General features: G+C 53.2%; 1 protein-coding gene across 2 annotated transcripts; it reads right to left on the bottom strand.

Annotated features, from left to right (window-relative positions):
• Positions 1-1,195: 1,195 nt before the first annotated feature.
• LOC100734632 (mucin-12) lies at positions 1,196-27,381 on the bottom strand. 2 transcript variants are annotated; one of them, XM_063234239.1, is made up of 12 exons: positions 27,235-27,381; positions 9,509-17,785; positions 9,101-9,202; positions 8,605-8,729; positions 8,324-8,388; positions 6,849-7,000; positions 5,094-5,159; positions 4,822-4,984; positions 3,990-4,151; positions 3,407-3,483; positions 1,708-1,793; positions 1,338-1,557 (listed from the first exon to the last, which is right to left on the bottom strand). In XM_063234239.1, the coding sequence occupies exons 1-12, from the start codon at positions 27,311-27,313 to the stop codon at positions 1,516-1,518; spliced, it is 9,396 nt and encodes a 3,131-aa protein (XP_063090309.1). In that variant the 5' UTR covers positions 27,314-27,381; the 3' UTR covers positions 1,338-1,515. The 2 variants fall into 2 exon arrangements, with proteins under 2 accessions (XP_063090308.1, XP_063090309.1); XM_063234238.1 differs by lacking the exon at positions 3,407-3,483 and having other exon boundaries at positions 1,196-1,557; positions 27,235-27,377.
• Between the last annotated feature and the right edge of the window lie 112 nt (positions 27,382-27,493).

The raw sequence follows: 27,493 nt of genomic DNA, 5'->3' as shown, positions 1-27,493 counted from the left end.
GGGCTGGGGATTTAGCTCAGCGGCATAAGTGCCTGTCTTGCAAGCAGGCAGTCGTGAGTTTGATCCCCGGTACAGATAAAAAGAAAAAAGACAAAAAAAAAAAAAAAAAGCCTGGGGCAGCCAGCTGGCAGGCAGGGCAGGCCTCAGTAGCTCTCATCTGGAGACCGGGCAGTTAGGGCAGGAGGGAGGTGGATGTGCTGCTCCAAAGCCCTGGAGAGAAGTCTCGGGAGAGAAGGTAAGGACCCGGACAGGGCAGATCCGGACGGCGGCCTGTGGATTGAGGGTCACTCACCCTGCTCGGTGGCAGCAGTTCGGTCAGGCAGGAGCTGGGGGATGAGGACCAGAAGACAGAGCGCGGCTGTCACCTGCATCTGCATTGGCATGCAGAGGGCTGAGCTCACCTGTTACCCTTCCCACAAGCGAGCAAAGTGAACAGCAGCCAAGGAGCCCCAAAAATAAAAAGGGCTTGGAGACCTTTGACCCCTGAAGAACTGGGGACCAATTGTAACGTGAGTCAATCTGGGAGCTTCCCTCCAGACTTGGGGTGTGGGTTTTTACCAGGCCAAAGGGCAGAGGGAGAGGTTCCTCTCCATGGCCGAACAACACATAAACAGAGATTTATCACCTTGCCGGAGGGGCAGCGCAGGGCCCACAGCGGCCGGGAGGCTGAGATCAGCATCCCGCTGCCCCCCAGGAAAGCGGTGAGGCAGTGGGAGAGTCTGAGCCTAACAGAAGGTCTCCCGGGTTGGACCCAGCTGCTGCTAAGGACACCCCCTCCTTGAGCCCTTCTGCATCCTATGGGTACCCCAGCAGGACATGGGGTACAGCCCCAGCCACAGCTGAATCAATCCCAGCCCTGCGATGGCTAGGAGTTCTTGAGGTTCAGAGGTGACCACAGCACCCCATGGCTATCTGGAGTGGCCTTGCCCACCCTGAGGGTCAGCTCACTCAGAGCCCTTACCCCTCGCTCCTCAAACTTGAGGTTCGCTCTTGTCCCCAGCCCCTGACTGTGAGCTTGTATGCCAGAGACTACAGATTGAGGAGACCCAGCCCAGTCTCAGTTGAGCAGAGTGACCCCTTCTCCCAGCTCCCCTACCACCACCTGGCCCCAGTCGCAGATGCCCCAGACATCCTAGATGCAGGCCACAGCCCCCCACAGCCTGCAGGGGAGGGAAGGAAAGTGCTAACATCACTGTGCTCTTTAAAAATTGCTTTTATTGTCAGGAAAATTCCACAGTGGGGAGAAGCCCGAGGGTGAACAAAGATGCCAAGGGATCTGGTAGCCTAGGACCCCTGGGCAGCCGGCGAGAGTGAAGGAGCAGATGGAACCGCTCACAGTCCCCATGGCCTTTCCAGCGGGCTGTAACAGGAAACCACAGGCCAGTCCATCCACTGTGCACAGACACGGCCTCAGGGCCCAGCACTGCTTTCTTCTCGGCCAGTCCGGGGTTCGTGGTGTGCTCTGGGTCACTCTCTGGTCCAAACCTGCATGAAGGCTGGGAGCCTGGGTGCCTCTCATCGAGTAATCTTCACCACCTCTGGCTTCTGAAAGTGGAACTGCAGAGAGGGAGGGCAAGTGAGGCCCAAGGGACAGTCCCAGGGCTGGGGTGGGAGTCCCAGGGCTGGAGGGAAGAGCGCCAGGGCTAGGCCAGGCAAGCATCAGGGCATGAGGAAGCCACAGGGCCGAAGCAAGTCTCTCTGAGTCACCTGTGCGGTGGGATTGACGGTCTCTAGCGAGGGCTGGAAGCGGCTGTAGGCATTCTCCAGGCCAAATCTGTCCTGTAATGTCGAGTCTGTGGGGAGGGTATGGGGTGAGAGGGAGCCAGAGAAGTCTGGGACACACACAGAAAGTGAGGAGGCCTCCAGATAAAAGGGGCCAATCCTCTCTCCATTCACCCCTCAAGGGTGCCTGGGCAATTCCAGAAGTGCTCAGGAAGCTGGCCCAGCATACCCCAGGGACAGGCCAGAAGCAGAGTCACATAAAGCGACAGCCCTAAAAAGTTCAGGCCATAGCCAAGGGCCTGATGGGCAGTGGTCACAGGTGAGGAGTGGTGAGGAGTTGGGTGGAACTCTTGCAGCCTCTGAGTCAACAGGTGTCCCAGCCCTCCCCCTAGACAACAGTAACCACAGCAAGCAGAGTCCAGCTATGAACCAGCCCCCATCCCCGTCATGGGTACCAGACTGACTTCCTCAGTCCGGCAGACCCTCCCTCCCTCCTGGCCATCAGGTAGGTGGGGCCTGGCATTCCTGCTTCTCTCTGCCCTCCTTAAGGGACCTCCTGCCCTGATGGCTCACTCTCCTTCTGCTTCCCACCCAGGGCAGGTAACACCCTGTGCTCCTCTCAGGCTACTGACCTCTGGGCTCATCAGAGAGGCAGCTCCTGCTTCTCCCTACAATGCGTATCCCAGCCAGTGACCCCAGAACCAGTCCTGGTTCTGCCCCACCTCAGGACTCTGAGAATCCTCCCCGCCCTCTGGCAGCCCTGCATACCTCCAAATGCCTCACCAGGCTGCCTGGCCCCTCAGTCCACCGAGCCTCCTCATCCTGTCCCCTGGACCCCTGTGTTAGTGCTGCCAAGGACCCACCTGAATGAGCCACTCCAAACACGCATCCAGTCCTCTGGTCAAAGCATGGCCTGAAGCCTGACAGTATCTGGCTCTGCCTACTCATGACCCCCAACTCGTTTTTCTGGGGGTTCCTTGCCTTTAGTTCCCTCCACAGGTCCTGTCTTTTCCCACCTCAAAGTTTTTGCTTGTGCAGTGCCCCTTGCCTGGGCATCCCTCCCTGTCATAACAGAACAGTTCATGACGGTGGAGTCACCTCTGTCTGACTCACTGCCCAGACAATGAGTCTCAGCCTCCCGAGAACTCCCTAACCCCCACGGCCCCACCACCCTGTGCAAGATCTGACATCTGGCCATGATGCTGTCTGGGCAGGGTGGCCAAGAGGGTGTCAGGAAGAACTGGGAAGGCACAAAGCTGGGCTCACGGGGAAAGCTGTGTGAACAGAGATCCTAACAGACGCAGCTGGAGCAGCCTTAAGAGAGCTAAAACTAGAGGGCTGAAGGTCAGGGAGGCGGCACGGAAGGCCAACGCACCAGCCTGTCCTATATCAGCTGCTGCCCCTGGCAGGGAGCAGAACGTTCCAGCTCCATGTGTCTGAAGGAAGCAGAAGGAAGAATGAGAAGGGGTTCCGGCCTTGGGAATTTGATGGGGAGAAGCTGAGAGAAGGCTGAGGGTTGTCTGGGGCTTTATGCCATGCCAGCGAGGCAGGGGCACAGACCAGGCTGCAGCAGCAGATGGGAGACAGGCCGACCGCAGTAAGGGGACAGGGTGACTGTGAGACCCTGTGGCCACAGAGCTGTGCACCCCGCAGCTTTCCCACACCCTGCCCTGACCACAGGTACCTTCCCAGACGCCCATGTTCTGGAAGCTTCTGGGGACACCTTCTTCCTGCCACTCTTGAGACATCTCGTATTCTTGGCTGCCAACAGAAATAGGGGTGAGCACAGAGGTCTGAGCTTCCCTAGGGAAAGGAGCATATCACAGCTACACCCTGAGTCCGGGAGGGCTCCGATGCCGGCAGAGAATGAAGAGCAAAGTCACCATCCTCCCACCTCAGGGCACTGGCTGGGCTTCCCAGATGCCCCTCACACCCTAGCAGAGCTCAGGGTGGCTTTGTCACACTGCCAGCCCTGGGCACCCCCTTATCCCCCACACAGCAGAGGAGAGTGGAGACCCAGGTGGCTCAGTCCCAGCTTCCCCATGTGGCAGAGCTTCTCTGTGACAGCCCAGGTGACAACCACCACTGGTAATGTCATCATGCAATCTCACTTTAGTGCTTAAGTTTTCTCTGCCCAACAGATGTGACCTATCATATTATACTGGAAGCAACCCTGGCTGTTACCCATCCAGCCTCAGTGTCAGCTGCGTGTCCCTGTGTCAGCTCTGCGTCCTCTCCCTGAGCTACATGCTGGCCCCCTTGCTCACCTGTGCAGTCTCCGCTTGGAGTGCCCAAGGAAGATAGCCAGGATCAGCATGATGACCAGCAGCACTGCCAACACGGTGCCCACCAGTCCGTACACCAGGTTCTTGCTGATATTCGACTCACAGGTCTCTCCCCAGTACCAGTGTGAGTCTGTGTTCGGGCATCTGGAGACACACACAGGCTCAGTCCCCGGCATGCCTCACATCAGCCTCCCCAAGGCCAAAGTCAGGGTCCAGAGCACAAGCACAAGGTTTTCCCTGCCCCAAGGGCAGTCTCTGGGTCCCCGGGGAACCTGGGTCCTTAAGGCAAGTAGAGGCTGGGGACAGAGGGATTGCAAAGCAGGAATTGGAAATGACAGGAATTCAGAGGGCTCCCAGGGAGCTGGGCAGCTCATGCCAGACACGTGATGTTTACCCATCTAATCTCAAAGCTGCCCACACCTGGATGGGCTTCTTATCATGTTTTATATTTTGCAATTTAATTTACAATCGTAGGAAATTAAGCATGTCGGCCACCGCCACAGCTGATAATGGAACCACAGCTGAGATAAGAGAGGGGAAATTAATGAGAGAGAGGAGAGAGGGGGGCGGGTGTCAGGAGAGCCAGGTGATAGAAATGAAACCGAACTTCCCCAGGAAGGGACTAGCTTTCCTGTTGAATGGATCTATGCCCATGCCTCACTCCCATGAGGCTGTGGGGAATAAGATAGCCAGGGAAGTGGGAAGAGGGGATGGGAGGGAAGGAGGAGGGGTCATCTTCCCAGCTCTGCCGCCCCACTCTGGCTCCAAAGGATGCTGGAAGGAGGGGCTGTGCTGGACTTAGGGGAGCACTCACAGGCAGTGGGGGCCGCTGAGCAGCAGTTGGCACTCGCCCAGGTTGCAGTTGAGGTAGTCCTTGGAGCCTCGGGTGCACCTGGTCACACAGTACAGCTGCCCATTCATCTCCTCCACAGAGTAGAACTGACCATACTCATCGGCAGCATCCCGTCTACATTGCTCTGAGGATGAGGTGGGTAGCACGAGTGAGTCCAGCTGAGGCTCCCTAAGACCCCACATTCACGGCCTACGCTCCCCCGCTCCTGTGCATGGCTCAATGTAGCTGCTCACCCTGGCTGAAGTTCGGGACGGCCTCCTCCACAGCAGTGTCCTTCATATTGTAACACAGCTTGGAGCCTGCCAAGGATGGGAGGGAGATAAGGCCAACAGAAACGCTTCTCCTGCCTCCAGGGGGCAGCCCGTTCTATACCACACCCTCCACCCTGGCCAAAGCAGGAGGGATCTGATCTTTTCCGGTCCCAGGTAGGCAACTGGACTTATGAACTGAGACACTGAAGGAGATAAAGACCTCCGCCCAGGGAGTGAGAGGGCCTGGTAACAGGAGGGTGACACTGGGGGAGGGTCGTGTGACACAGTGGGGGACACATGGAGGGACAGAAGGCTGAGACAACAAAATGAGCCCCTTTCAGACATAGTATGTGCCACCTCCCTACTTTTTGTGCTTTTTACAGCAGTCCTGTCTCTAGACTCTGATAAACTGCAGAGACAGAACATGTGTGCCATGTGGGGGAACTGTTTCAAAAATCTAGCTTCACTTGCCCTTAGTAAATGTAGAAATCCCTTGTTTGGGAGCCCACCCAGCTGGACAGTACATTATTAGCCTCCCTGGCCTTGCTGTATACATAGCACCTGACATGTGAGTTGTGACAGAAATTGCGCTGATTACTTTGCAGAAGCTCGAAGGCTGCTTTTGTTGGAAACACTAACTAGCATATCGGCACAGCCCTGTAATTCCAGCGCTCTGGGAGGCTGAGGCCCAAGGATTGGAAGTTTGAGGCCACTTTGGGTAACTTAGCAAGTGACTTAGCAACACACTGTCTCAAAAGAAGAAAAAGAAGAAGAAGAGAGGAGGAGGAGAAAGAGGAAGAGGAGCAAAAAGAAGGGAGATGCAGCTCAGTGCAAAAGTCCTGGGTTCAGTCCCTAGTACTAAAAAACAAAATAAAGTAAAACAAAAAGATTGATTTTTCATTTGAGCCCACAGATATCTATCTGATCGGTAACTACGATGGGATGAAAGGTTTGTATCTCTGTCTGTCTGAGTCCATTTCCTTTGCTGTCTTAATCCCTCGGTTAGATTCTCCTCAGCTCTGCCTGTAGTCTTGCTGATCGTGTAATTAAAAAATGTTCACCCAACACTGTACTGTAGGGTCCACTCAGCCTCTTGCCCGTTGGAGCTGATCCATGTTTTCTTTCCCCTCCCCTCTTCTCTGCTCCTGCCCCGTGCTTTTCCAGTAGCCGCAGCAGCCCAGGCACCTAAAGTCGTTCAATCCTTTCCAAGGGCCCAGGAAAGACCGAGATATGTGCCATATCTCGGAGCAGGAAGATAGCATCAGCTGTGCAAGAATTCAACAACCTCTAGGACAAGTGGACCTTGATCACCCAGTGGTCTAAGTCTGTCACAGGAAGAAACACCTGGCCAATGAAGATGACTGGACTTCAGCCCAGCCCAACAAATCCATAAACATCCACTGTTGTCTTTGTTCTCTGACAGCTTGGTCCCTCTCTTCATCAACGCTACTGCTCTTTGGCTAACGCCACAATTCAGCTGAAAGGCACACACACCTCTGCAGCCACCACCACTCCAATAAACTCTACCTGAGAAAGAGAGTGTGTGCTCATGACCTCAGGCACAGGATTATTTCCACTGTCCCTGTGCCAAAAGATCCTTGTGTCTGCTCTCACTTCAGCCTGGCTTCCAGATTCCTATAGTGATGACGCTGGCATTCCAGAAGAAAGGAGAGGAGGGGGAGACAGAAACCAAGACCTGCTTTCCCACCACTGTCGAGGAGCTTCAGGCAGACCTACCTTCACACTTGATGTTATCACTTTCAGATGAATTGGTTTCTTCCAAGATTTTGTGCCTCACGACCTTTGTGAGGTTCTTAAACAGTTCTTTATACTCCGGGGTGTAGTTTGCCTCCAGGACAACGTCATTTTGCACCACGATGCTGCCTTCACTGGAAGCAGAAGTTGTTTCATCAATTAGTCCGTGTTACCCACACACCCAGCAAGGGGGGCCCGGACAGCAAGGGGGAGATGTTGGAGGGCATGTTAAATGGTACAGCTGCGATGCACAGAATTATTCAAATAACTGATGATGGAGTCTTGAAGAAATACTTGCTCATTAGACCTACAGTAGTAGCATTCTTTTTGCAGGGGCTGGGGGTGGATTGAGGCAGAGCCTCCCTTGAACTCACTTATGTAGCCAGACTGGCCTTGAACTTGCTTATGTACCCCAGGCTGGCTGCGAACCCATGGTGATCCTCCTGCCTCAGCTTCCCGAGTGCTGGAGTTACAGGCATGCACCACCATGCCCAGTAGCAGCATTATTCTTAATAGCACCAAAGTAACAATGAACCTAAGGTCCATTCACAGGGGAATGTGATATCTATATGCAGTGGAATATTACTGAACCTTAAAAAGGAAGGGCATCGTGCCACATGCCACAACCTGGATGAAATTTGAGAACAAAATGCTAAGTGAAATAAACCAAAAAGTTGCTGTGTGATTCATAGTCTGCGATGTAACCAGACTTGTCAGAACCACAGAGACAAAGGAAAACGATGGGGATATTGAGGGATATGGATGGGAAGAGACTTTTACTACATCCTGGCTGGCCCCTAAAGTCCAACTATCTGGGCAAGAGCCATATTTCCAACCTTTTCCCATCCTCGCTGCTGCCCCTCAAACAGCCAGGAAGTTCCTGGAACTGTCCTCCTCTTTCCTTGGGGTCACTTTATTTCTTTCCTCTTCCCTCCTCTGGTCCTCCAAGGCTCAGTGAGTTGTCACATCTCCAGGGAAGAATTCCCTCCACCATCACCCGCCTTGCTTCAGGACCTCCTGATGCATCCTTCTCATAACATGTGTCCCTTCTCGTAACTCTCACCACACTGCCCAGACATCGTCCTGTCTGTATTCTGCCACTCTCGGCTCTAGGAAAGCTGAAAGGGCTCTATTCTCAGCACCTGGCACAGGGCTTTTACTAAATTTGTTGAATGAATAAAGAATGAATGAATGAATAAACAAGTGATACATTAATAAGCATGATGGTTGCGTGAATGAACAAGCAAATGATAATAAATGAATGTGATGAAAGAATGAATGGACAAGTAGTGATTAACGTAAGTGCTGGTGAATGAAAAAGCGAACGATGAATGAATGAACAATTGATAAATGGTCTCAGTGTTGCCTAGACCTCCAACCATTCCTGATAGGATAAAGCAGAACCACAGGATTGAGAAGGGGCTCTGACAGCCAAAAAAGCTGCTCGATATACTCACGCCAGATTGTTGATGATCACCTCTTTGTACTGGGGGAGATCAGAGCCTCTGTACACTTCATTCATCTGAAAGAAATAGCTCAACTTGCACCCAGCTGGTCCCATCCTTCCTCTCAGGCTCCTTCTGTGGGGCCCTCAGGAAGGAGGCTGGAACAGGCACTGAGACCCAGTCAGGATGGGGTGGGTGGAAGCTCTGGGAAGAATCCCTCCAGGGACTGGGGGGGCTGAGGGTCTCAAAGGAGCACCTCGTGGCTTCAAACACCTGGCCTCCACTGCTCTTACCCGCTTCTTGAACAAATCAGTGAAGTTCAGGTATGTCGGGGAAGATGGGTCAGCCAGGTCCTTCGTGAAATTCCTGTGAGTCACTTTCACTGTCACATGGACCTTTGCCATGACTAGTGGGGTCTCTGTGGAAACAGGCCATATTAGGTATGAGGTAGTGACCTCTCAGGAATATCTCCTGGGATGGGTGAATTCTCTGCCTACTGCTCTTGGGAGAAGTGTGGAGGAAAGAGAAGGAAATCTCAAGAGTCAGGTGGCAGCTACTAAGGCCTCTGTCCCTTATACCTCCATGCCAGGAGGCAGCCAGATTGAGATGCAGAGGGATTCAGAGGTAGAGATGCAGGAAGGGCTGGGCTAAGAATCCCCTACTCCTGCACAAGAAAACTGGAGAGTTCACAAAAAACTGCCCCACAGAGGCAGAGGCAGAGGCAGAAGGACCCTGATCCACACCAACTCTTCTCCCCGAAGTGAGGCCAGGCCTGAAAATGGTCCTTACCTAGGAGGAAGTTGTACACGAGGAACTGGCACTGCTGACCGGTGGAGCCAGGTTTGCAGTCACACCTGTTTCCGTTCCACGATCCCCCATTGAAGCATTGCACTGTGGAGGCACAAAACTCATGAAGGTCATCAAGGAAGCCCAAGGAGCAGAAACTGGCTCCCACCCAGTTCCCAACATTAGGGCATTGAACTTGATAAAGGGAGTAAGACTGGGGGATCGCTTAGCTTCAGGGAGCAAAGAAAGAACAAATCGGACAAAGAGAAAACAGCACTACAAATCAAAACTAGATGGCATGGATGGTGACTGCAGAAGGGAAAGGGGAGCGTGACAACAAATGAGGGAACGTGACTAGGTTGCAAATAAAGAGAAACCAAAGTTCACACAATCACATAGAAAGAAACTTACTTGATGTCGAAGAGACGACCTTGGAAGTGGTGGCAATGGACGTGGAGTGCACAGTGGACCAGCTGCTGCTGACACCTGGGAATGGGGACTGGGTAGACAGAGAGGTGGGGGAAGAGGGAAGAGGAGAAGAGCTAGAGGAAACTGGAAGAGCAGAAGAGGCAGAGACTGTCAAAACGGAAGAGGAGGAATTCAAAGAAGAGGCTGAAGAAGCAGCTTCAGAGACGGTGTTTTGGGCTGTATGAGAGATCATGGTGGTGGGTATGGAACCCGGGCTGCTGGGAAAGGTTGTGGCTCCTGAGGGGTGCGCTGAGCTCAGGGAGCTCTGAGAAGAAGCCGTGATGTGTGCTGAAGAGGTGAGGTGAGCAGAGGATGCTGTAGCTTCCTGAGCCAGCACTGTGGTTTGGGGACTATCAGGTGACACTCCTGTGGGGATGGAACCTAGAGTACTGTGGCTGGTGGGAGATCCTGGAGACACAGGTGTAGAATGAGACGTTTCTGTCCTCACTGTGTGGGATGATGATACTGGGTGGCTTGAAACTGCTGTCCAATCTTCAGGCACAGCTGTGGTGTAGTCAGTGTCTGATGGCAGAGTTGTTCGTGCTGAGCCTGGACTAGCAGGTGAGGCTGTGGACACTTCGGTCTCCCCTGGGGTCAGGGAGCTCTGTGTTGGCCCTGTACTGTGTGCTGAATCCGGGCTGCCTGCTAAAGCTGTGGAAGAGGAAGGCAAGATGGTGGTTTGGGAGCTACCAGAGGGCATGGCAGTGCTTGCTGTGGGTGACCCCTGTGCAGACGCTGTCCATCCTCCACCCAGGCCTGTGGTTTGTGGGCTGTCAGTGGACTCTGCTGTGGCTGAGCTCGCTGCCTTGGCTGTAGATCCCACAGACTGTGCAGTGCTGTGAGAGCTGGAGGAGGGCGCACCTGTGAGTTCTGAGTCTGTGCTGCCAGGCGAGGATGTCTGTCCTTCCCCGGACACTGAGCTAGGAGAGCTGTGTGGTGATGCTGGAGTGTGAGTGGAGACGGGACTTGTTCCAGAGAATGTGGATGTCTCAGAAAGGGCTGGGACTGTCACAGAGTCCGAGGTGGTGCTGCTGCTGGGTGCAGCCGTAGACACCCCGTCCGAAACTGCAGTTTGGGAGCTGTAGGTTGATGGTGCAGTGGGAGATGAACCAAGGCTTCCTTTGGAAGCTGTGGATGCTTCAGATGGGACTGTGGTTGCCAAGGTCTGTAGCGAGTCTGATGAGTGTGCAGATTCAGAGATGCCTTCAGGTGTCGTCAGTCCCTCGGCCGTGCCTGTGGTGAGAGGGCTGTGTGATGGCCCTGCTGTGTGTGCAGAGCTTGGGCTGCTTGGAGAGCTTGTCGTTGCCTCAGTCAGAGGTGTGGATGGGGTTGTGTCAGAAGTCGCTGTGGTGTGTCCTTCACCTGAGCTGCTTGGGAAGCCTGTAGATCCACCGTGCATGACTGTGCTTTGGGAGCTGTCAGAGGAGGCAGACGTGTGCTCTGAAGATGAGCTGGGTGAGGACGGTGTGGATTCTACAGCCATGTCTGTGGTTTGGGAGCTGACAGACGGTCCCTCTGTGGCTCCCGAAGCCATGCTGCCAGGAGAGGTGGTAGAGTCTTGTGACGGCACTGTGGTTTGGGAGTCTCCTGGGGCCAGTGCACTCAGTGTGGAAGGACTTCTTTCAAAGACTGTGGATGTTTCAGAGAGGACTGAGGTTGGGGTGCTGTCTGATGGCACTGTTGTCATATCTGGACTGGTGTCAGCCAGAAACACTGTGGTTCCCTCACCCAGCACTGAGGTTCGGGAGCTGTAGGATGAGAGAGTTGTGTGTGCCGGAACAGGGCTCCCCTGGGACACACTGGATGCATCCCCACGGTCTGTGGCTGCAGAGGTCTGTGAGGGCAGCATTGAGGGTGTAGACTCAGAGCTGACTTTCCCGGTCGTCCATCCCTCACCCGTGACTGAGATGTGAGTGCTCTGTGCTGAAACTGTGGTGTGTGGTGGGCCTGTGCTGCTTGGAAAGCTTGCAGATGCTTCTGGCCAAATGGTGGCTGGGGAGGTGACATCCACTATCACTGTAGTGTGTGTCGAAGTCCAGCTGCTTGTGGCAGTTGGTTCTTCATGCTCAGCTGTGCTTTGAGAGCTCTCAGATGAGACGCTCGTGTGCCCTGAAGAGGAGTCCGGTGAGAGTGTTGCAGGTCTGTGAGGCGAGATGGTGGCTGGGGAGTTGCTGGGAGACACTCCTGTGGGTGTGGTGGTGAGGCTGCTTTGGAAGGTGGCAGACTCCACAGTCAGGAGGGCTGTGTGCACTGTGTCTGATGACAGCGTTGTGAGTGCTGAGCCTGGACTAGCAGGTGAGGCTGTGGACACTTCGGTCTCCCCTGGGGTCAGGGGGCTGTGTGTTGGCCCTGTACTGTGTGCTGAATCCGGGCTGCCTGCTAAAGCTGTGGAAGAGAAAGGCAAGATGGTGGTTTGGGAGCTACCAGAGGGCGTGGCAGTGCTTGCTGTGGGTGACCCCCGTGCAGATGCTGTCCATCCTCCACCCAGGCCTGTGGTTTGTGGGCTGTCAGTGGACTCTGCTGTGGCTGAGCTCGCTGCCGTGGCTGTAGATCCCACAGACTGTGCAGTGCTGTGAGAGCTGGAGGAGGGCACACCTGTGAGTTCTGAGTCTGTGCTGCCAGGCAAGGATGTCTGTCCTTCCACGGACACTGAGCTAGGCGAGCTGTGTGGTGACGCTGGAGTGTGAGTGGAGACGGGGCTTGTTCCAGAGAATGTGGATGCCTCAGAAAGGACCGTGACGTCTGTCTGCACTGTTGCAGAGTCCGAGGTGGTGCTGCTGCTGGGTGCAGCCGTAGACACCCCGTCCGAAACTGCAGTTTGGGAGCTGTAGGTTGATGGTGCAGTGGGAGATGAACCAAGGCTTCCTTTGGAAGCTGTGGATGCTTCAGATGGGACTGTGGTTGCCAAGGTCTGTAGCGAGTCTGATGAGTGTGCAGATTCAGAGATGCCTTCAGGTGTCGTCAGTCCCTCGGCCGTGCCTGTGGTGAGAGGGCTGTGTGATGGCACTGCTGTGTGTGCAGAGCTTGGGCTGCTTGGAGAGCTTGTCGTTGCCTCAGTCAGAGGTGTGGATGGGGTTGTGTCAGAAGTCGCTGTGGTGTGTCCTTCACCTGAGCTGCTTGGGAAGCCTGTAGATCCACCGTGCATGACTGTGCTTTGGGAGCTGTCAGAGGAGGCAGACGTGTGCTCTGAAGATGAGCTGGGTGAGGACGGTGCGGATTCTACAGCCATGTCTGTGGTTTGGGAGCTGACAGACGGTCCCTCTGTGGCTCCCGAAGCCATGCTGCCAGGAGAGGTGGTAGAGTCTTGTGACGGCACTGTGGTTTGGGAGTCTCCTGGGGCCAGTGCACTCAGTGTGGAAGGACTTCTTTCAAAGACTGTGGATGTTTCAGAGAGGACTGAGGTTGGGGTGCTGTCTGATGGCACTGTTGTCATATCTGGACTGGTGTCAGCCAGAAACACTGTGGTTCCCTCACCCCGCACTGAGGTTCGGGAGCTGTAGGATGAGGGAGTTGTATGTGCCGGAACAGGGCTCCCCTGAGACACACTGGATGCATCCCCACGGTCTGTGGCTGCAGAGGTCTGTGAGGGCAGCATTGAGGGTGTAGACTCAGAGCTGACTTTCCCGGTCGTCCATCCCTCACCCGTGACTGAGATGTGAGTGCTCTGTGCTGAAACTGTGGTGTGTGGTGGGCCTGTGCTGCTTGGAAAGCTTGCAGATGCTTCTGGCCAAATGGTGGCTGGGGAGGTGACATCCACTATCACTGTAGTGTGTGTCGAAGTCCAGCTGCTTGTGGCAGTTGGTTCTTCATGCTCAGCTGTGCTTTGAGAGCTCTCAGATGAGACGCTCGTGTGCCCTGAAGAAGAGTCCGGTGAGAGTGTTGCAGGTCTGTGAGGCGAGATGGTGGCTGGGGAGTTGCTGGGAGACACTCCTGTGGGTGTGGTGGTGAGGCTGCTTTGGAAGGTGGCAGACTCCACAGTCAGGAGGGCTGTGTGCACTGTGTCTGATGACAGCGTTGTGAGTGCTGAGCCTGGACTAGCAGGTGAGGCTGTGGACACTTCGGTCTCCCCTGGGGTCAGGGGGCTGTGTGTTGGCCCTGTACTGTGTGCTGAATCCGGGCTGCCTGCTAAAGCTGTGGAAGAGAAAGGCAAGATGGTGGTTTGGGAGCTACCAGAGGGCGTGGCAGTGCTTGCTGTGGGTGACCCCCGTGCAGATGCTGTCCATCCTCCACCCAGGCCTGTGGTTTGTGGGCTGTCAGTGGACTCTGCTGTGGCTGAGCTCGCTGCCGTGGCTGTAGATCCCACAGACTGTGCAGTGCTGTGAGAGCTGGAGGAGGGCACACCTGTGAGTTCTGAGTCTGTGCTGCCAGGCGAGGATGTCTGTCCTTCCCCGGACACTGAGCTAGGCGAGCTGTGTGGTGACGGTGGAGTGTGAGTGGAGACGGGGCTTGTTCCAGAGAATGTGGATGCCTCAGAAAGGACCGTGACGTCTGTCTGAACTGTTGCAGAGTCCGAGGTGGTGCTGCTGCTGGGTGCAGCCGTAGACACCCCTTCCGAAACTGCAGTTTGGGAGCTGTAGGTTGATGGTGCAGTGGGAGATGAACCAAGGCTTCCTTTGGAAGCTGTGGATGCTTCAGATGGGACTGTGGTTGCCAAGGTCTGTAGCGAGTCTGATGAGTGTGCAGATTCAGAGATGCCTTCAGGTGTCGTCAGTCCCTCGGCCGTGCCTGTGGTGAGAGGGCTGTGTGATGGCACTGCTGTGTGTGCAGAGCTTGGGCTGCTTGGAGAGCTTGTCGTTGCCTCAGTCAGAGGTGTGGATGGGGTTGTGTCAGAAGTCGCTGTGGTGTGTCCTTCACCTGAGCTGCTTGGGAAGCCTGTAGATCCACCGTGCATGACTGTGCTTTGGGAGCTGTCAGAGGAGGCAGACGTGTGCTCTGAAGATGAGCTGGGTGAGGACGGTGTGGATTCCACAGCCACGTCTGTGGTTTGGGAGCTGACAGACGGTCCCTCTGTGGCTCCCGAAGCCATGCTGCCAGGAGAGGTGGTAGAGTCTTGTGACGGCACTGTGGTTTGGGAGTCTCCTGGGGCCAGTGCACTCAGTGTGGAAGGACTTCTTTCAAAGACTGTGGATGTTTCAGAGAGGACTGAGGTTGGGGTGCTGTCTGATGGCACTGTTGTCATATCTGGACTGGTGTCAGCCAGAAACACTGTGGTTCCCTCACCCCGCACTGAGGTTCGGGAGCTGTAGGATGAGGGAATTGTATGTGCCGGAACAGGGCTCCCCTGAGACACACTGGATGCATCCCCACGGTCTGTGGCTGCAGAGGTCTGTGAGGGCAGCATTGAGGGTGTAGACTCAGAGCTGACTTTCCCGGTCGTCCATCCCTCACCCGTGACTGAGATGTGAGTGCTCTGTGCTGAAACTGTGGTGTGTGGTGGGCCTGTGCTGCTTGGAAAGCTTGCAGATGCTTCTGGCCAAATGGTGGCTGGGGAGGTGACATCCACTATCACTGTAGTGTGTGTCGAAGTCCAGCTGCTTGTGGCAGTTGGTTCTGCATGCTCAGCTGTGCTTTGAGAGCTCTCAGATGAGACGCTCGTGTGCCCTGAAGAGGAGTCCGGTGAGAGTGTTGCAGGTCTGTGAGGCGAGATGGTGGCTGGGGAGTTGCTGGGAGACACTCCTGTGGGTGTGGTGGTGAGGCTGCTTTGGAAGGTGGCAGACTCCACAGTCAGGAGGGCTGTGTGCACTGTGTCTGATGACAGCGTTGTGAGTGCTGAGCCTGGACTAGCAGGTGAGGCTGTGGACACTTCGGTCTCCCCTGGGGTCAGGGGGCTGTGTGTTGGCCCTGTACTGTGTGCTGAATCCGGGCTGCCTGCTAAAGCTGTGGAAGAGAAAGGCAAGATGGTGGTTTGGGAGCTACCAGAGGGCGTGGCAGTGCTTGCTGTGGGTGACCCCTGTGCAGATGCTGTCCATCCTCCACCCAGGCCTGTGGTTTGTGGGCTGTCAGTGGACTCTGCTGTGGCTGAGCTCGCTGCCGTGGCTGTAGATCCCACAGACCGGGCAGTGCTGTGAGAGCTGGAGGAGGGCACACCTGTGAGTTCTGAGTCTGTGCTGCCAGGTGAGAATGTCTGTCCTTCCCCGGACACTGAGCTAGGCGAGCTGTGTGGTGACGGTGGAGTGTGAGTGGAGACGGGGCTTGTTCCAGAGAATGTGGATGCCTCAGAAAGGACCGTGACGTCTGTCTGCACTGTTGCATAGTCCAAGGTGGTGCTGCTGCTGGGTGCAGCCGTAGACACCCCTTCCGAAACTGCAGTTTGGGAGCTGTAGGTTGATGGTGCAGTGGGAGATGAACCAAGGCTTCCTTTGGAAGCTGTGGATGCTTCAGATGGGACTGTGGTTGCCAAGGTCTGTAGCGAGTCTGTTGAGTGTGCAGATTCAGAGATGCCTTCAGGTGTTGTCAGTCCCTCGGCCGTGCCTGCGGTGAGAGGGCTGTGTGATGGCCCTGCTGTGTGTGCAGAGCTTGGGCTGCTTGGAGAGCTTTTCGTTGCCTCAGTCAGAGGTGTGGATGGGGTTGTGTCAGAAGTCGCTGTGGTGTGTCCTTCACCTGAGCTGCTTGGGAAGCCTGTAGATCCACCATGCATGACTGTGCTTTGGGAGCTGTCAGAGGAGGCAGACGTGTGCTCTGAAGATGAGCTGGGTGAGGACGGTGTGGATTCCACAGCCACGTCTGTGGTTTGGGAGCTGACAGACGGTCCCTCTGTGGCTCCCGAAGCCATGCTGCCAGGAGAGGTGGTAGAGTCTTGTGACGGCACTGTGGTTTGGGAGTTTCCTGGGGCCAGTGCACTCAGTGTGGAAGGACTTCTTTCAAAGACTGTGGATGTTTCAGAGAGGACTGAGGTTGGGGTGCTGTCTGATGGCACTGTTGTCCCACCTGGACTGGTGTCAGCCAGAAACACTGTGGTTCCCTCACCCCGCACTGAGGTTCGGGAGCTGTAGGATGAGGGAGTTGTATGTGCCGGAACAGGGCTCCCCTGAGACACACTGGATGCATCCCCACGGTCTGTGGCTGCAGAGGTCTGTGAGGGCAGCATTGAGGGTGTAGACTCAGAGCTGACTTTCCCGGTCGTCCATTCCTCACCCGTGACTGAGATGTGAGTGCTCTGTGCTGAAATCACCGTGGTGTGTGGTGGGCCTGTGCTGCTTGGAAAGCTTGCAGATGCTTCTGGCCAAATGGTGGCTGGGGAGGTGACATCCACTATCACTGTAGTGTGTGTCGAAGTCCAGCTGCTTGTGGCAGTTGGTCCTTCATGCTCAGCTGTGCTTTGAGAGATCTCAGACGAGACGCTCGTGTGCCCTGAAGAGGAGTCTGGTGAGAGTGTTGCAGGTCTGTGAGGCGAGATGGTGGCTGGGGAGTTGCTGGGAGACACTCCTGTGGGTGTGGTGGTGAGGCTGCTTTGGAAGGTGGCAGACTCCACAGTCAGGAGGGCTGTGTGCACTGTGTCTGATGACAGCGTTGTGAGTGCTGAGCCTGGACTAGCAGGTGAGGCTGTGGACACTTCGGTCTCCCCTGGGGTCAGGGAGCTGTGTGTTGGCCCTGTACTGTGTGCTGAATCCGGGCTGCCTGCTAAAGCTGTGGAAGAGAAAGGCAAGATGGTGGTTTGGGAGCTACCAGAGGGCGTGGCAGTGCTTGCTGTGGGTGACCCCTGTGCAGATGCTGTCCATCCTCCACCCAGGCCTGTGGTTTGTGGGCTGTCAGTGGACTCTGCTGTGGCTGAGCTCTCTGCCGTGGCTATAGATCCCACAGACTGTGCAGTGCTGTGAGAGCTGGAGGAGGGCACACCTGTGAGTTCTGAGTCTGTGCTGCCAGGCGAGGATGTCTGTCCTTCCACGGACACTGAGGTAGGCGAGCTGCATGGTGACGCTGGAGTGTGAGTGGAGACGGGGCTTGTTCCAGAGAATGTGGATGCCTCAGAAAGGACCGTGACGTCTGTCTGCACTGGTGCATAGTCTGAGGTGGTGCTGCTGCTGGGTGCAGCCGTAGACACCCCTTCCGAAACTGCAGTTTGGGAGCTGTAGGTTGATGGTGCAGTGGGAGATGAACCAAGGCTTCCTTTGGAAGCTGTGGATGCTTCAGATGGGACTGTGGTTGCCGAGGTCTGTAGCGAATCTGATGAGTGTGCAGATTCAGAGATGCATTCAGGGGTCGACAGGCCCACGGTTGTGCCTGTGGTGAAAGTTTTTGTTGAGTGGAGATAGATCAGAGAAGGCCATAAAGTTACCAGTGTCTCATGGAGGTTTGTGGCTATATTCCTGAGCCAGATTAGCTGGGTGCCACTGGTTACCCCATGATCATAAACTTGTATTTTCCTTTGCAGGGCCAGGAATTCCATTGGAAGCACCTAGATTTGGTAAAATTTCCCATAGTGTTTTACCATTCATTGTTCTGTGAGTGTAATTTTTTGTCTAGTTTTTAAAGGTTCTGCTAGGTAATTTCTGGGGGCTTTATTGGCCTCCATGTCTTGACTCGTTCAGAGTGGGTCTGTGAGTTTTGACAAGCTGTGTGGTGGTGAAGATCACCACTTCCTCCCTGCTGTCCCACCTTGCTTGTGCACACCTCCCTAGCACACTGGGTTATGCTCCTCTGCCCAGGTGCTCTGGTGTGAATTCTGGACATCTGTTCCCGCACCATTGCCCAAGCATGTTCCCCGAGAAATAAGAGGATCAAGGCAGGCCCTTTACCATGGGTAATTCTCTCCCTCTCCTTTGTTTCCAGATATTTTTGCATGCATAGGACTTAGCCACCTACTCGGAACACTGCCACCTCTATTTGGCCACACTGTGGTCGCCACAAGCTGCCTCAGCAGGCTCTTTAACCCCTAACGGGCTACTGCTGTGTCGTAGTAAGAGGTAGGCATGGACTTGTGACTGGAGGGAGCACTTGGCACATGCAAGTGTGCGTGTAGAACTATTTTCAAAAGTGGGAATCTAAGTCCTGTCATCATCATCTCACTGTGAGATGGAGATCACACAAGGAAAGGGTCTTCGTACCATGGGTGCCATCACCCTTGGGGTCACTAGGTCATCCCTGTCAGCTTCTTGCCCCTCCCCAAGACTGCCTTAGAGAAGCACCCTCATCACCTAACCCTCATCACCTAACCCTAAGCCAACCTAAGCCCTTGTGGTCACCACCAAGATAGAGGCCTCCCTGCCCTACCAGATAGTCCCATTTCACAGGGTCCTGAAAGACTCGGTCTGTCACAGGGAGAGGCTGGGCTGCACCTGGACTGGGGCCAAAGTGGACAAGCGGCCAAGACAGCCCTGCTATTGCCGCTCCTGGTCTTCGGCTTTGCATAACATTAGGGAAGAGGCATAGCGAGCGGCTCGGCTCTCAATACAGCTCAGGTGCGAGTGCAACATTGCCTAAGATTTTGGAATTCTAAACTCAAGAAGATTGAAAAGATCTTGTTGTTGCCAATTTGCAGTGCTGGGGATGAGACCCAGAGTCTGGTGCACACTAAGCAAACATTCTGCCACCAATCTCTAGCTCAATTGTACTGTCCTGGGAAAGGGTGACAGCAGGAGTCTCAGCAGCAGTCCAGAAATGTCACTCCGCCTCACCCATCCATTTCTCCGGAATCAGGGAGGTAGTCATAAATGGCCTTTATATGCCTTTTCTTTGTTGGACTTGTCACAAGAAATATGTTCTACTTTTATAAGAATTGCACTAGGACCTGTGACTAAATCCAATAAATTCCATCTTCTATAGAGGAAAAAGAAGCACAATATTTTCAGTAAGACCTCCGCCTAGAAGGCTTCTCAGCAAGCAGCAGAGGACTGTCTCCTCCCTGTGCAGACTCCTGCACACTCCCACATGGGCCTCTCCCACCTCGTCCCCCAGAGAGGAGTGGAGGCTGATTTGCCTTTGGTCCCAAGGCCTGACCTGGTCCCCGAGGTCACAAGTGTTAAAGGTGGGTGGGAGCCCAAAGAGGTGGGTACAGAACTGAGAGGTGGTTTTGCTGGGGCTGAGCACTGTGGCAGTCCCTGGGAGAGCAGGACAGAGGGTCTCAAGGGGGTGGGTAAGGGAGGAACCCTCCAGGCCAGGAGGGCAGAGGGGCCCCTGAGTTAGAGAAGGGATGCGGGAAAAGTAGACAGAATATGGGAAGGAATACGGCTGTGAGCGCGTCCATCAGGCCAGGCAGGGGACTCACTCTCCAATCTTCCACCTCTGCTGGGTGGCCACAGCCTTTGAGTGTGAGCTTTCTCCCTAGCAGTCCCTCAGCCACAGCTCAGCCATGCCAACCTCCATCCCCAGAAGCCTCCTGTGCTCAGCCCCTCCACTTCCACCATGTCAAAGGAGAGAATTCAGCTCAGTGGTAAGACAACTGTACAGAACCAAGCTCATCTACTGATCTTGTAAAGATACAAGCCTGGTATTGTGATGCATGCTAGTAATCCTGGTGCTCTAGCAGGCTGAGGCAAGACTATTTCAAGTTCAAGCCCAGCCTGGGTAACTTAGTACCTTGGTGAGATCTTGTCTCAAAATGAAAAAGAAAAAGGGCTGGAGAGGTAGCTTAGGGCAAAGGCCCTGTGTTCAATCCCCACTAAAAATTTAAACAGAGAACATTCAGCAAAGGGCTCTGGTTCCAACATGCCTTAAATTCTGTCACTGGGGTCATGAGAAGAGGCATAGGCAGGAAGACTGCTGAGGCCATACAGTGGCAGATGGGTGACCAGGGGACCCAGTGAAGGCTAGGACACTGAAGAACGGGGGCCACTCTGGACCTGCACTCTTGTCATTATTTCTGGATCCACACCTCATCACTTCTACCACCCGCTCCGTGGCACCAAGCTCGGAATGCGTAATCCCCTGTGCAACCCAGCAAACTGCCCTCCCTCTTCCTCCAATCTTTCCTCCCATTTAGAGCCCAAGACACCATCGCCTGCTACTGGCTCTCCCTCCACCCCTGCTGCTGTTCCTGGCTCATCCATTGAAAGGGGAGCCAGGACTGAAGGGGGCTCTGCCACCTGCCACCCTCTGCCAGGCAAGCTCCTCCAGGGACCAGGACCTCTGGTGGAGCTGCTGGTGACACCAAGGAGTTCCCCCACCCCGACCAAGGTCAGGGACACACTAGGAAAGTGGTCAGAGGAAAAGCACATTTCTTCTCCAATGACACTCAAGTGGCCAAGAAGCCTGTGAGAAGGAAAAGTAATTTTGTGCAAAAACAACCAAAATAAGGCAAGCAACTACTAGCTTTTCAGCTATCAAGCACCCCTAACTCGCTGTTAGATGGTCGTAAGAACTGGTGTTGGTTGGGGTGGTCACATATGATGTTGATTGATGTGAACCTGGCATCACATTTCTAAAAGACAGTTTGGAGATATGCACCCAGGTCCATAGGTCATTTTAGGATGTCACTTCTAGGGGCTGGGGATTTAGCTCAGTGGCATAAGGACCTGCCTTGCAAGCAGGTGGTCATGAGTTCAATCCCCAGTACTGATAAAAAAGAAGACAAAAAAAAAGGATGTCACTTCTGGTTACTGATCTCGAAATAATTTGACAAAGATTTTATACAAGAATGTATATTAAATCACTACTTAGCATAGTGAAAACTGGAGAAAATATGTCTATGAATAGGAAAGTGGTTAGGTGTAATTATTAATAAGCCATTAAAAAATAAACTGCCACCTGTGTTTATAGCAGTACTACTCACAGTGGCTAAACCTTGGAAGTGGTCCATAGGTCTATCAACAGATGAATGGGTAAAGAAAATGTGGAATTTACACATCTGCTCTGCCATTTCTTTATAATAAACCTGAGTCATCTGTAGGAAACTGAATCCACCTGGAGACCACACTGCTAGGTGAAAAAATCAGACACAGCAGGTTAAATATCACATGGTTTCTCTTATATAAGAAATTCAAAGTTTAAATAATTTAAAGGGTAAAAATAAGGCCAGGGATTTAGCTCAGGAAGAACCTGCATGGCATGCGCAAGGGTGTGAGTTTGTTCTCTGGTACCAAAAAAATATAAATAAATAAATAAATAAATAAATAAATAAATAAATAAAAGGTATGACAGGACATAGAGACAGACCTTGTGGCAATGGATGGGGGTAGGGCTTGAGGGAAGATGGGAAGGTACAAAGGAGAAGCAAAGATGATTCAGAAGCAATATGTCTATGAACCATGCCCCCAAGATAAATGCACTTACGAATTGCAAACATACACTAACCAAAACAGAAACTAAGAAGAAAACACACAGAAATATAAAATTGCCGGGCGACTGGGAGCAGAACTCCGTGGTAGAGTGCTTGTTTAGTTTGCCCAAGGTCCTGAGTTCAATCTCCAGCACTGAGCAAATTAAAAATAAAAATAAGTAAACTGGTTATCTAATCTAAACATGCACTTAGAGATAATACAAAGTATCAGTAATGTTTATCTGAGTGGGAAATTTGAGATGTTTTCTTTTGTTTCTCTGTATTTTCTAAATGTTCTGTGGTGAGCATGCATTCATGTTATATTATTATTATTATTATTATTATTATTATTATTATTATTATTATAGTGCTGGGAATCAAAACCAGAGCCTTGCACATGCCAGCAGGTGCTATACTTGTGAGCTACATCCCTAGCCCCGTATTAAAATATTTTTTTCCTTTTTCCTCTTCTTTTTGTCTTCCTCCTTCTCCTCCTCCTCCTCCTTCTTCTTCAAATAAAGCGGATTTAAAGTTTTAAGATACAATAAAAGTATATACTTTTTAAAAGAAAGTTTGGGGGCTGGGGATATAGCTCAGTGTCACAGTGTCTGCCTGGCAAGTGTGAGGCCCTGCGTTTGAGCCCTAGTACCCAAAAAAAAAAAAAAAGTCCTAGCCTCTTACAATGTACTCTAAGTAAAAGACGTGTCTCACTTTACTAGTTTAAAACTACAAGAAAGAAAAAGGAAGTCAAGAAAACTAAAAGAAATTCAGTATGCACCATACCAGTCTTGGAGAAGCCAGGGAGAAAAACCACTCATCACAGATGATTACTGCACTGGGAGTCCCAGAGCTTTGTGGCCAGAACACTTAAGGACATTATGCATTTACCCAGGTCCGAGTCCCACTGGGCACCAAAGATACCAGTTGGGATCCTCCTGAGCAAACCCTGGTCCCTTCTCATTCCATCCAGTGTTGACACAGATCCCGTTAACCACACAGGGAACTTCCTGGCGGGGTTTTTAGCTTTCTTTCTTCTCTGTCCTACATTTATTTGGATTTTTCTTTTAAAAAGTTATAAGAGCAAATGTCTTTCATCACAGTGACCTAAGGGAAGGCAGCAGAAGGCACCTAGGAGCAAGAGCTCTGAAGAGCATCTCTGAACTGTGAAATTGTCCCTCTGTCACCTCCAAAATATACCGCTGCTTGTGGGAAAATGAGGCATTGGAGTCTCCAAGGGCACCCCCCATTAGCACCTCCTTGAGATATGGAGTGGAACCCCCCAAGTTTCTCCGTATCAGCCTCTACGCAGTTGTGTGACCTTGGGCAACCCATGACCTTCTCTAAACTTCCATATCCCTTTGAAAAATGAGGCGCATGACGCCTGCCTTGACCAGCCTGCTCACTCCACAGGAGTGGACTTCGGTCAACAGTCCTGGGTGCGTGTTGAGCCCTGCCATGCATAAAGACAGTGGCTTGGGTCTGTTTCCTCTTCTGTAAGGTTGTTTGTGCCTGGTAAGGTCACAGTGGAGAATGGGACCCAGGTCCTCTGGCTCTTTCCCCTCTGGCTGCTCACACCTGTGGCAAGTGGGTGGGCTTCCTGACTCGCCCAGGTGGCACCACCCTCACCCTCGCCCACTGCCCCGTTAAAGCCATGGCCACCTGCTTCAGTGTCCCTCACTTGCATAAGATGCATGCATCCAGGGACCAATGAATGGGACCTTGTTTAGAAATAAAGCCTTTGCAGATGTAATTAACTTAACAACTCAGGATTAGATTTAGGGTGGGTCCAAGCCCAAACACTCATGTCCTTGTTTGAGGCTACGGCTCCCATCATATTAAATCCACTATAAATTTTTTATTCTTCCTGCCTTATGCATTGCACCTGCCCAGCTACAGGATGAGGAGGAGACAGATTGGAAGACTGCTGCCATAGGCCAGGGGACTCCAGGAGCAGCCAGAAGTGAAGGGGCAGCATTCCTAGAGTCTTTGGAGGGAGGGTGACACAAATGGCATCACATAAAGTCAAAACTCCCCGAGACCCCCAGTTATGGAAAACGACAAAGAATGGGGGTTCTGGAACCAGAAGGCTTGGGCTCAGGTTCTAGCTCCTCTCTGGAATGGAAGGAAGACCCTGAGCAAATTACTGATTATCCCTGTGCCTCTGTGTCCCTGTGAATGAAAACAGAAATCAGTAACAGAACTGCTCCCTTAGGGCTGCTGTGAAGTGAGAAAACAGATACTCAGAACAATGCCAAGCACCCAGCAGATCTTCAGTGAACAGCAGTAATATTTACTGTTTAATTGCCCATTTATTTGTCTTTCTTTTTTTTTTTTTTTTTTTTTTTTTTGGCTTTTTCTTTTTTTTACGGGTACCAGGGATCGAACCCACGACTGCCTGCTTTTGAGGCAGGCGCTTATGCCGCTGAGCTAAATCCCCAGCCCCCATTTATTTATCTTTCAGTACTAGAGATTTAAGCCAAGGGCATTCTTCCACTCATTTATATCCCAAATGCTTTTCTAATTTCTATTTTGAGACAGAGTCTCCTAAATTTCCCAGGCTGGCCTTGAACTTGCCATAGTCCTGCCTCAGCCCGGTGGTAATTTTTATTATTCATATCATACCCAGACCCTCTGGTCAGTGTGGCTTCACCGACTGTCCTTTCTGAGGCACCAGCGCATCGGTGTGCCTAATCTCTCCGTGGCCGTACATGGCTGAGTCAGTGCTATAGTCACCTAAGGGCTTAGAGCATCTGTGAATTGTTCCTCCCTCTACTCTCCCCAGCTGCCACCACATCTGAAGGCTGCCTCCCCTGGAGCCTCATGGCCCAAGCAGGAGTGACCCCATGCCTCCTCTGCACTGCCACCCCACCCCCACCCTCGATCCCCCTCAGGCCTCCAGCAGCAGGCCAGGCTGTGATGGCTCTTGGTTCCCATCTCATTAAATCAACTATAAATGTTTTATTTCCCTATTTTGTCCAGAGCACCTGCTCAGGCAGAGCCCGCCCTTGGTCTCGAGTGTTTACAGAGTGACTGAGTTTATTGCTCTCCATGTAGAGCAGCGGGTCCTTCTCGTTACTCTCACATAGTTTCAAAGGTTGCCTTTATGTACCGGGAACCCTTCTCACCTCTGCCACATTCTTCCCAGATTTTATAGATGCCGAGTACTGTTTCCCCTCCCTCTTCCCAGCAGGGCTGAGGGACTCTGGCCCCAGGGACGTCACTTTGGTCCCCTGAGCTCACCCCTACCCTTTGAAACTTGGGATTTGTGAAACAGGAGGTGCACACTTGTAATTCCAGCAGCCTGGGAGGCTGAGGCAGGAGGATTGAATGTTGGTTTAGCAACTTAGCAACATATTTTCTCAAAATAAAAAAAAAAATTTAAAAGTTCTAGGGTGTGGCTCAGTGTGAGAGCCGTGAGGTTTAATCCATAGTAGAGAAAACAACAACAACAAAACAATATAATTCCCACTCTCAAGCTGATCCCTGGCATTTTCTGGTTATGTCCCTGTAGCATCACATGGAAAATGGCAACTTCTAGACAGTGCCCTCTTTCGGGATGCCTTTTATGAGCACTGGGCCTCCAGGACAGCGCCAGCCAAAAACCCCAAACCAACTAGAGACCCTTGTCACCAATCAAAGAGAGGCTCCCACCCTCCCCGTCAGTGGAAACCCTTGGTGCCTCGCAGCCCACCCACAAATGGAGCCTCCATTCCCACAGGGGATGCTGGGTCGTAGGGTCCCATTCCAGGCCCCTCTGATGCCCCTGTGCCCCGGCAGGGACATCACCAGCCCCACTAAGCCTGTCAAAGTTCCTCTGAAATCCCAAAGCCTCAGCATGGCTCTACTGTCCCTGTTGCCTGCAAATGCTACTGTACCAACTTCTGCTCTGCCAGGCACACCTACCACTGGCCTCCCCACCTTCCTCTATCTCTGTTCCCCTGCGAGGCCAGGATGCTCTTCCCTTCTCCCAGCTGCCTGCCCATCCAAACCTCCTCAGTCTCCCTGCAAGCCGCAGCACCAAGAGAGACGAAAGAGCAGAAACTCAGGATGCCACCAGCAGTCCCTGAGCTCACATCTAAACAGCTCCCTAAGAACCCAGACCAGCGGTCTGGAGGGGGGCGGGGTAGAGGGCCAAGGTCCTCCGGAGCCTCTAGGGGCAGAAAGTACAAGCCTGCTGTCAGATGACTGCCGTGCTATCACTGCTTCCTGGATGGCCCCAGGTAAGTCACTCATCCTCTGTGTCTCAAGTCCCTGTCCCCTGACTTCTCACACATTCCTCCTTGGGAGAATCAGCAGCACTAGCTGTGAAGCAGCTTTGGAAACTCGGGGTTTTCCAAAGCGAGAGATGGGGCCTTGGAGTCCTGAGTGGCCGTTCGCTTCCGGCTGTCTGTCCCCAGTGGCGCTAGCCCTAGATGGATGTTCCCTCACCTCTCCTGCACCCTAACAGATTCACTGTGTTGTCCACATACAGTTTTAAGCACCTGGCTGAGTGGTCAGTGTCTTTTGGATGTGGCTGGGCCCTTTATCATTGTCATCATCATGGCCACCATCCCTCCTCAGATAAGCTACCCAGGGAGCGGTCCTCAAAGCCACCAGCCACCTTTGGGCAGCAAGGACAGGAAGAGCCCTCCCAGCATGGACCCCTGCCCATAGTTTCCTCCTCTTGAGGGGAATGTGTCTGTGACCAATGCACTTGCATGGTGTCCCCAAATCCACCAGCCCACCCCACTCATTGCCCACTCCCTCAAGGCCCCTCAACATGCCTGGATCAGGAAGAAGGAAATGCATCACAGCTGGATGGCCAAGGTGGCTTCTGAGGCCTGAGCTTCACCCCTAAAGACTCCAGATACCCCCAAACCACAGCTCCTTCTGCCCCTGGAAGCCCCCCCACCAAGTCCAGGACTCCCTGTTCCAGCCAAGGCCTCTATCCCTGGTTCCCCTGTTCCTACCCTCCTCCCCAGGGGCTCTTCCCCGCCACGGGAGAATCAAAGAGTATGAATGAGACCAGCTTATCATCTGTCACTTCCCAGACTTGGCAGTGACACAGTCAACAAGGGCCATCTGACAGCCTATGTCTCCCCACCCAAGACCTCAGCCACATCTAACTAGGGGATTTTCCCCAAATTCACCTACAGCTCCCCACAGCGAAGAGAGGGAGCTGCCAGATGACCCCCTCAGGTGACTTCTCTCCCTGAGAGGGCCCTGGAGAACAGACGCAGAAAGCCTTCAGCCCCCAGAGAGGCTGGGACAGTAGGAGAGACATTCCAGCCATCTCTGTCAGGGGGCTGCACTGGGCACATCCATAGATGCATCCCTTTTTCCAGTCTTTCAAGGTGTTATAGTGGCCATGTTAGCCCCAAAGGCAGGCTGAGGTCACATCACAGGTCACCAGCTCTTTGGCAGTTCAAGGAAAGAGGCTGCCACTCTCAGCCCTGCCCAGCCCAGGCACACTCAGGGCAGCCTGGCTCTCACTCACCCGCTTTTGATGTTGGATCCGAGGTACCAGTGGACGTCCAGAGCTGGAAGGCCAGCAGCAGAATCCAGATCACCAGCATCTCCCAGAGCGTGGGCCCCCGGCGACAGCACCTTCCCTCTCCGAGGGGCCAGGAAATGAGAGGCTCGCAGGAAAGGAGCCGCTATATAAAGGAACCTGGAGACCTTTGACTTGGGAAGGACAATGCCTGCCCTGATGCCTGACTTAGGATGGGAGGCTGAGGTGATGACAGTGGGTGGGT

Source organism: Cavia porcellus, unplaced genomic scaffold, assembly GCF_034190915.1.
Source record: "Cavia porcellus strain 051 isolate PalLab524CR breed Dunkin Hartley unplaced genomic scaffold, mCavPor4.1 scaffold_23, whole genome shotgun sequence".
Classification (NCBI taxonomy): Eukaryota; Metazoa; Chordata; class Mammalia; order Rodentia; family Caviidae; genus Cavia; species Cavia porcellus.
This window is presented reverse-complemented; position numbering and strand designations above follow the sequence as displayed.

Coding starts and splice junctions, on each gene's coding strand:
- LOC100734632 (XM_063234238.1), bottom strand. CDS start 27,313: ATGCTGGTGATCTGGATTCTGCTGCTGGCCTTCCAGCTCTGGACGTCC. Junction 9,203..9,508: donor GGTCGTCTCTTCGACATCAA/GTAAGTTTCTTT, acceptor GTGCCTCCACAG/TGCAATGCTTCAATGGGGGA. Junction 5,160..6,848: donor TGATAACATCAAGTGTGAAG/GTAGGTCTGCCT, acceptor CATCCTTGGCAG/GCTCCAAGCTGTGTTACAAT.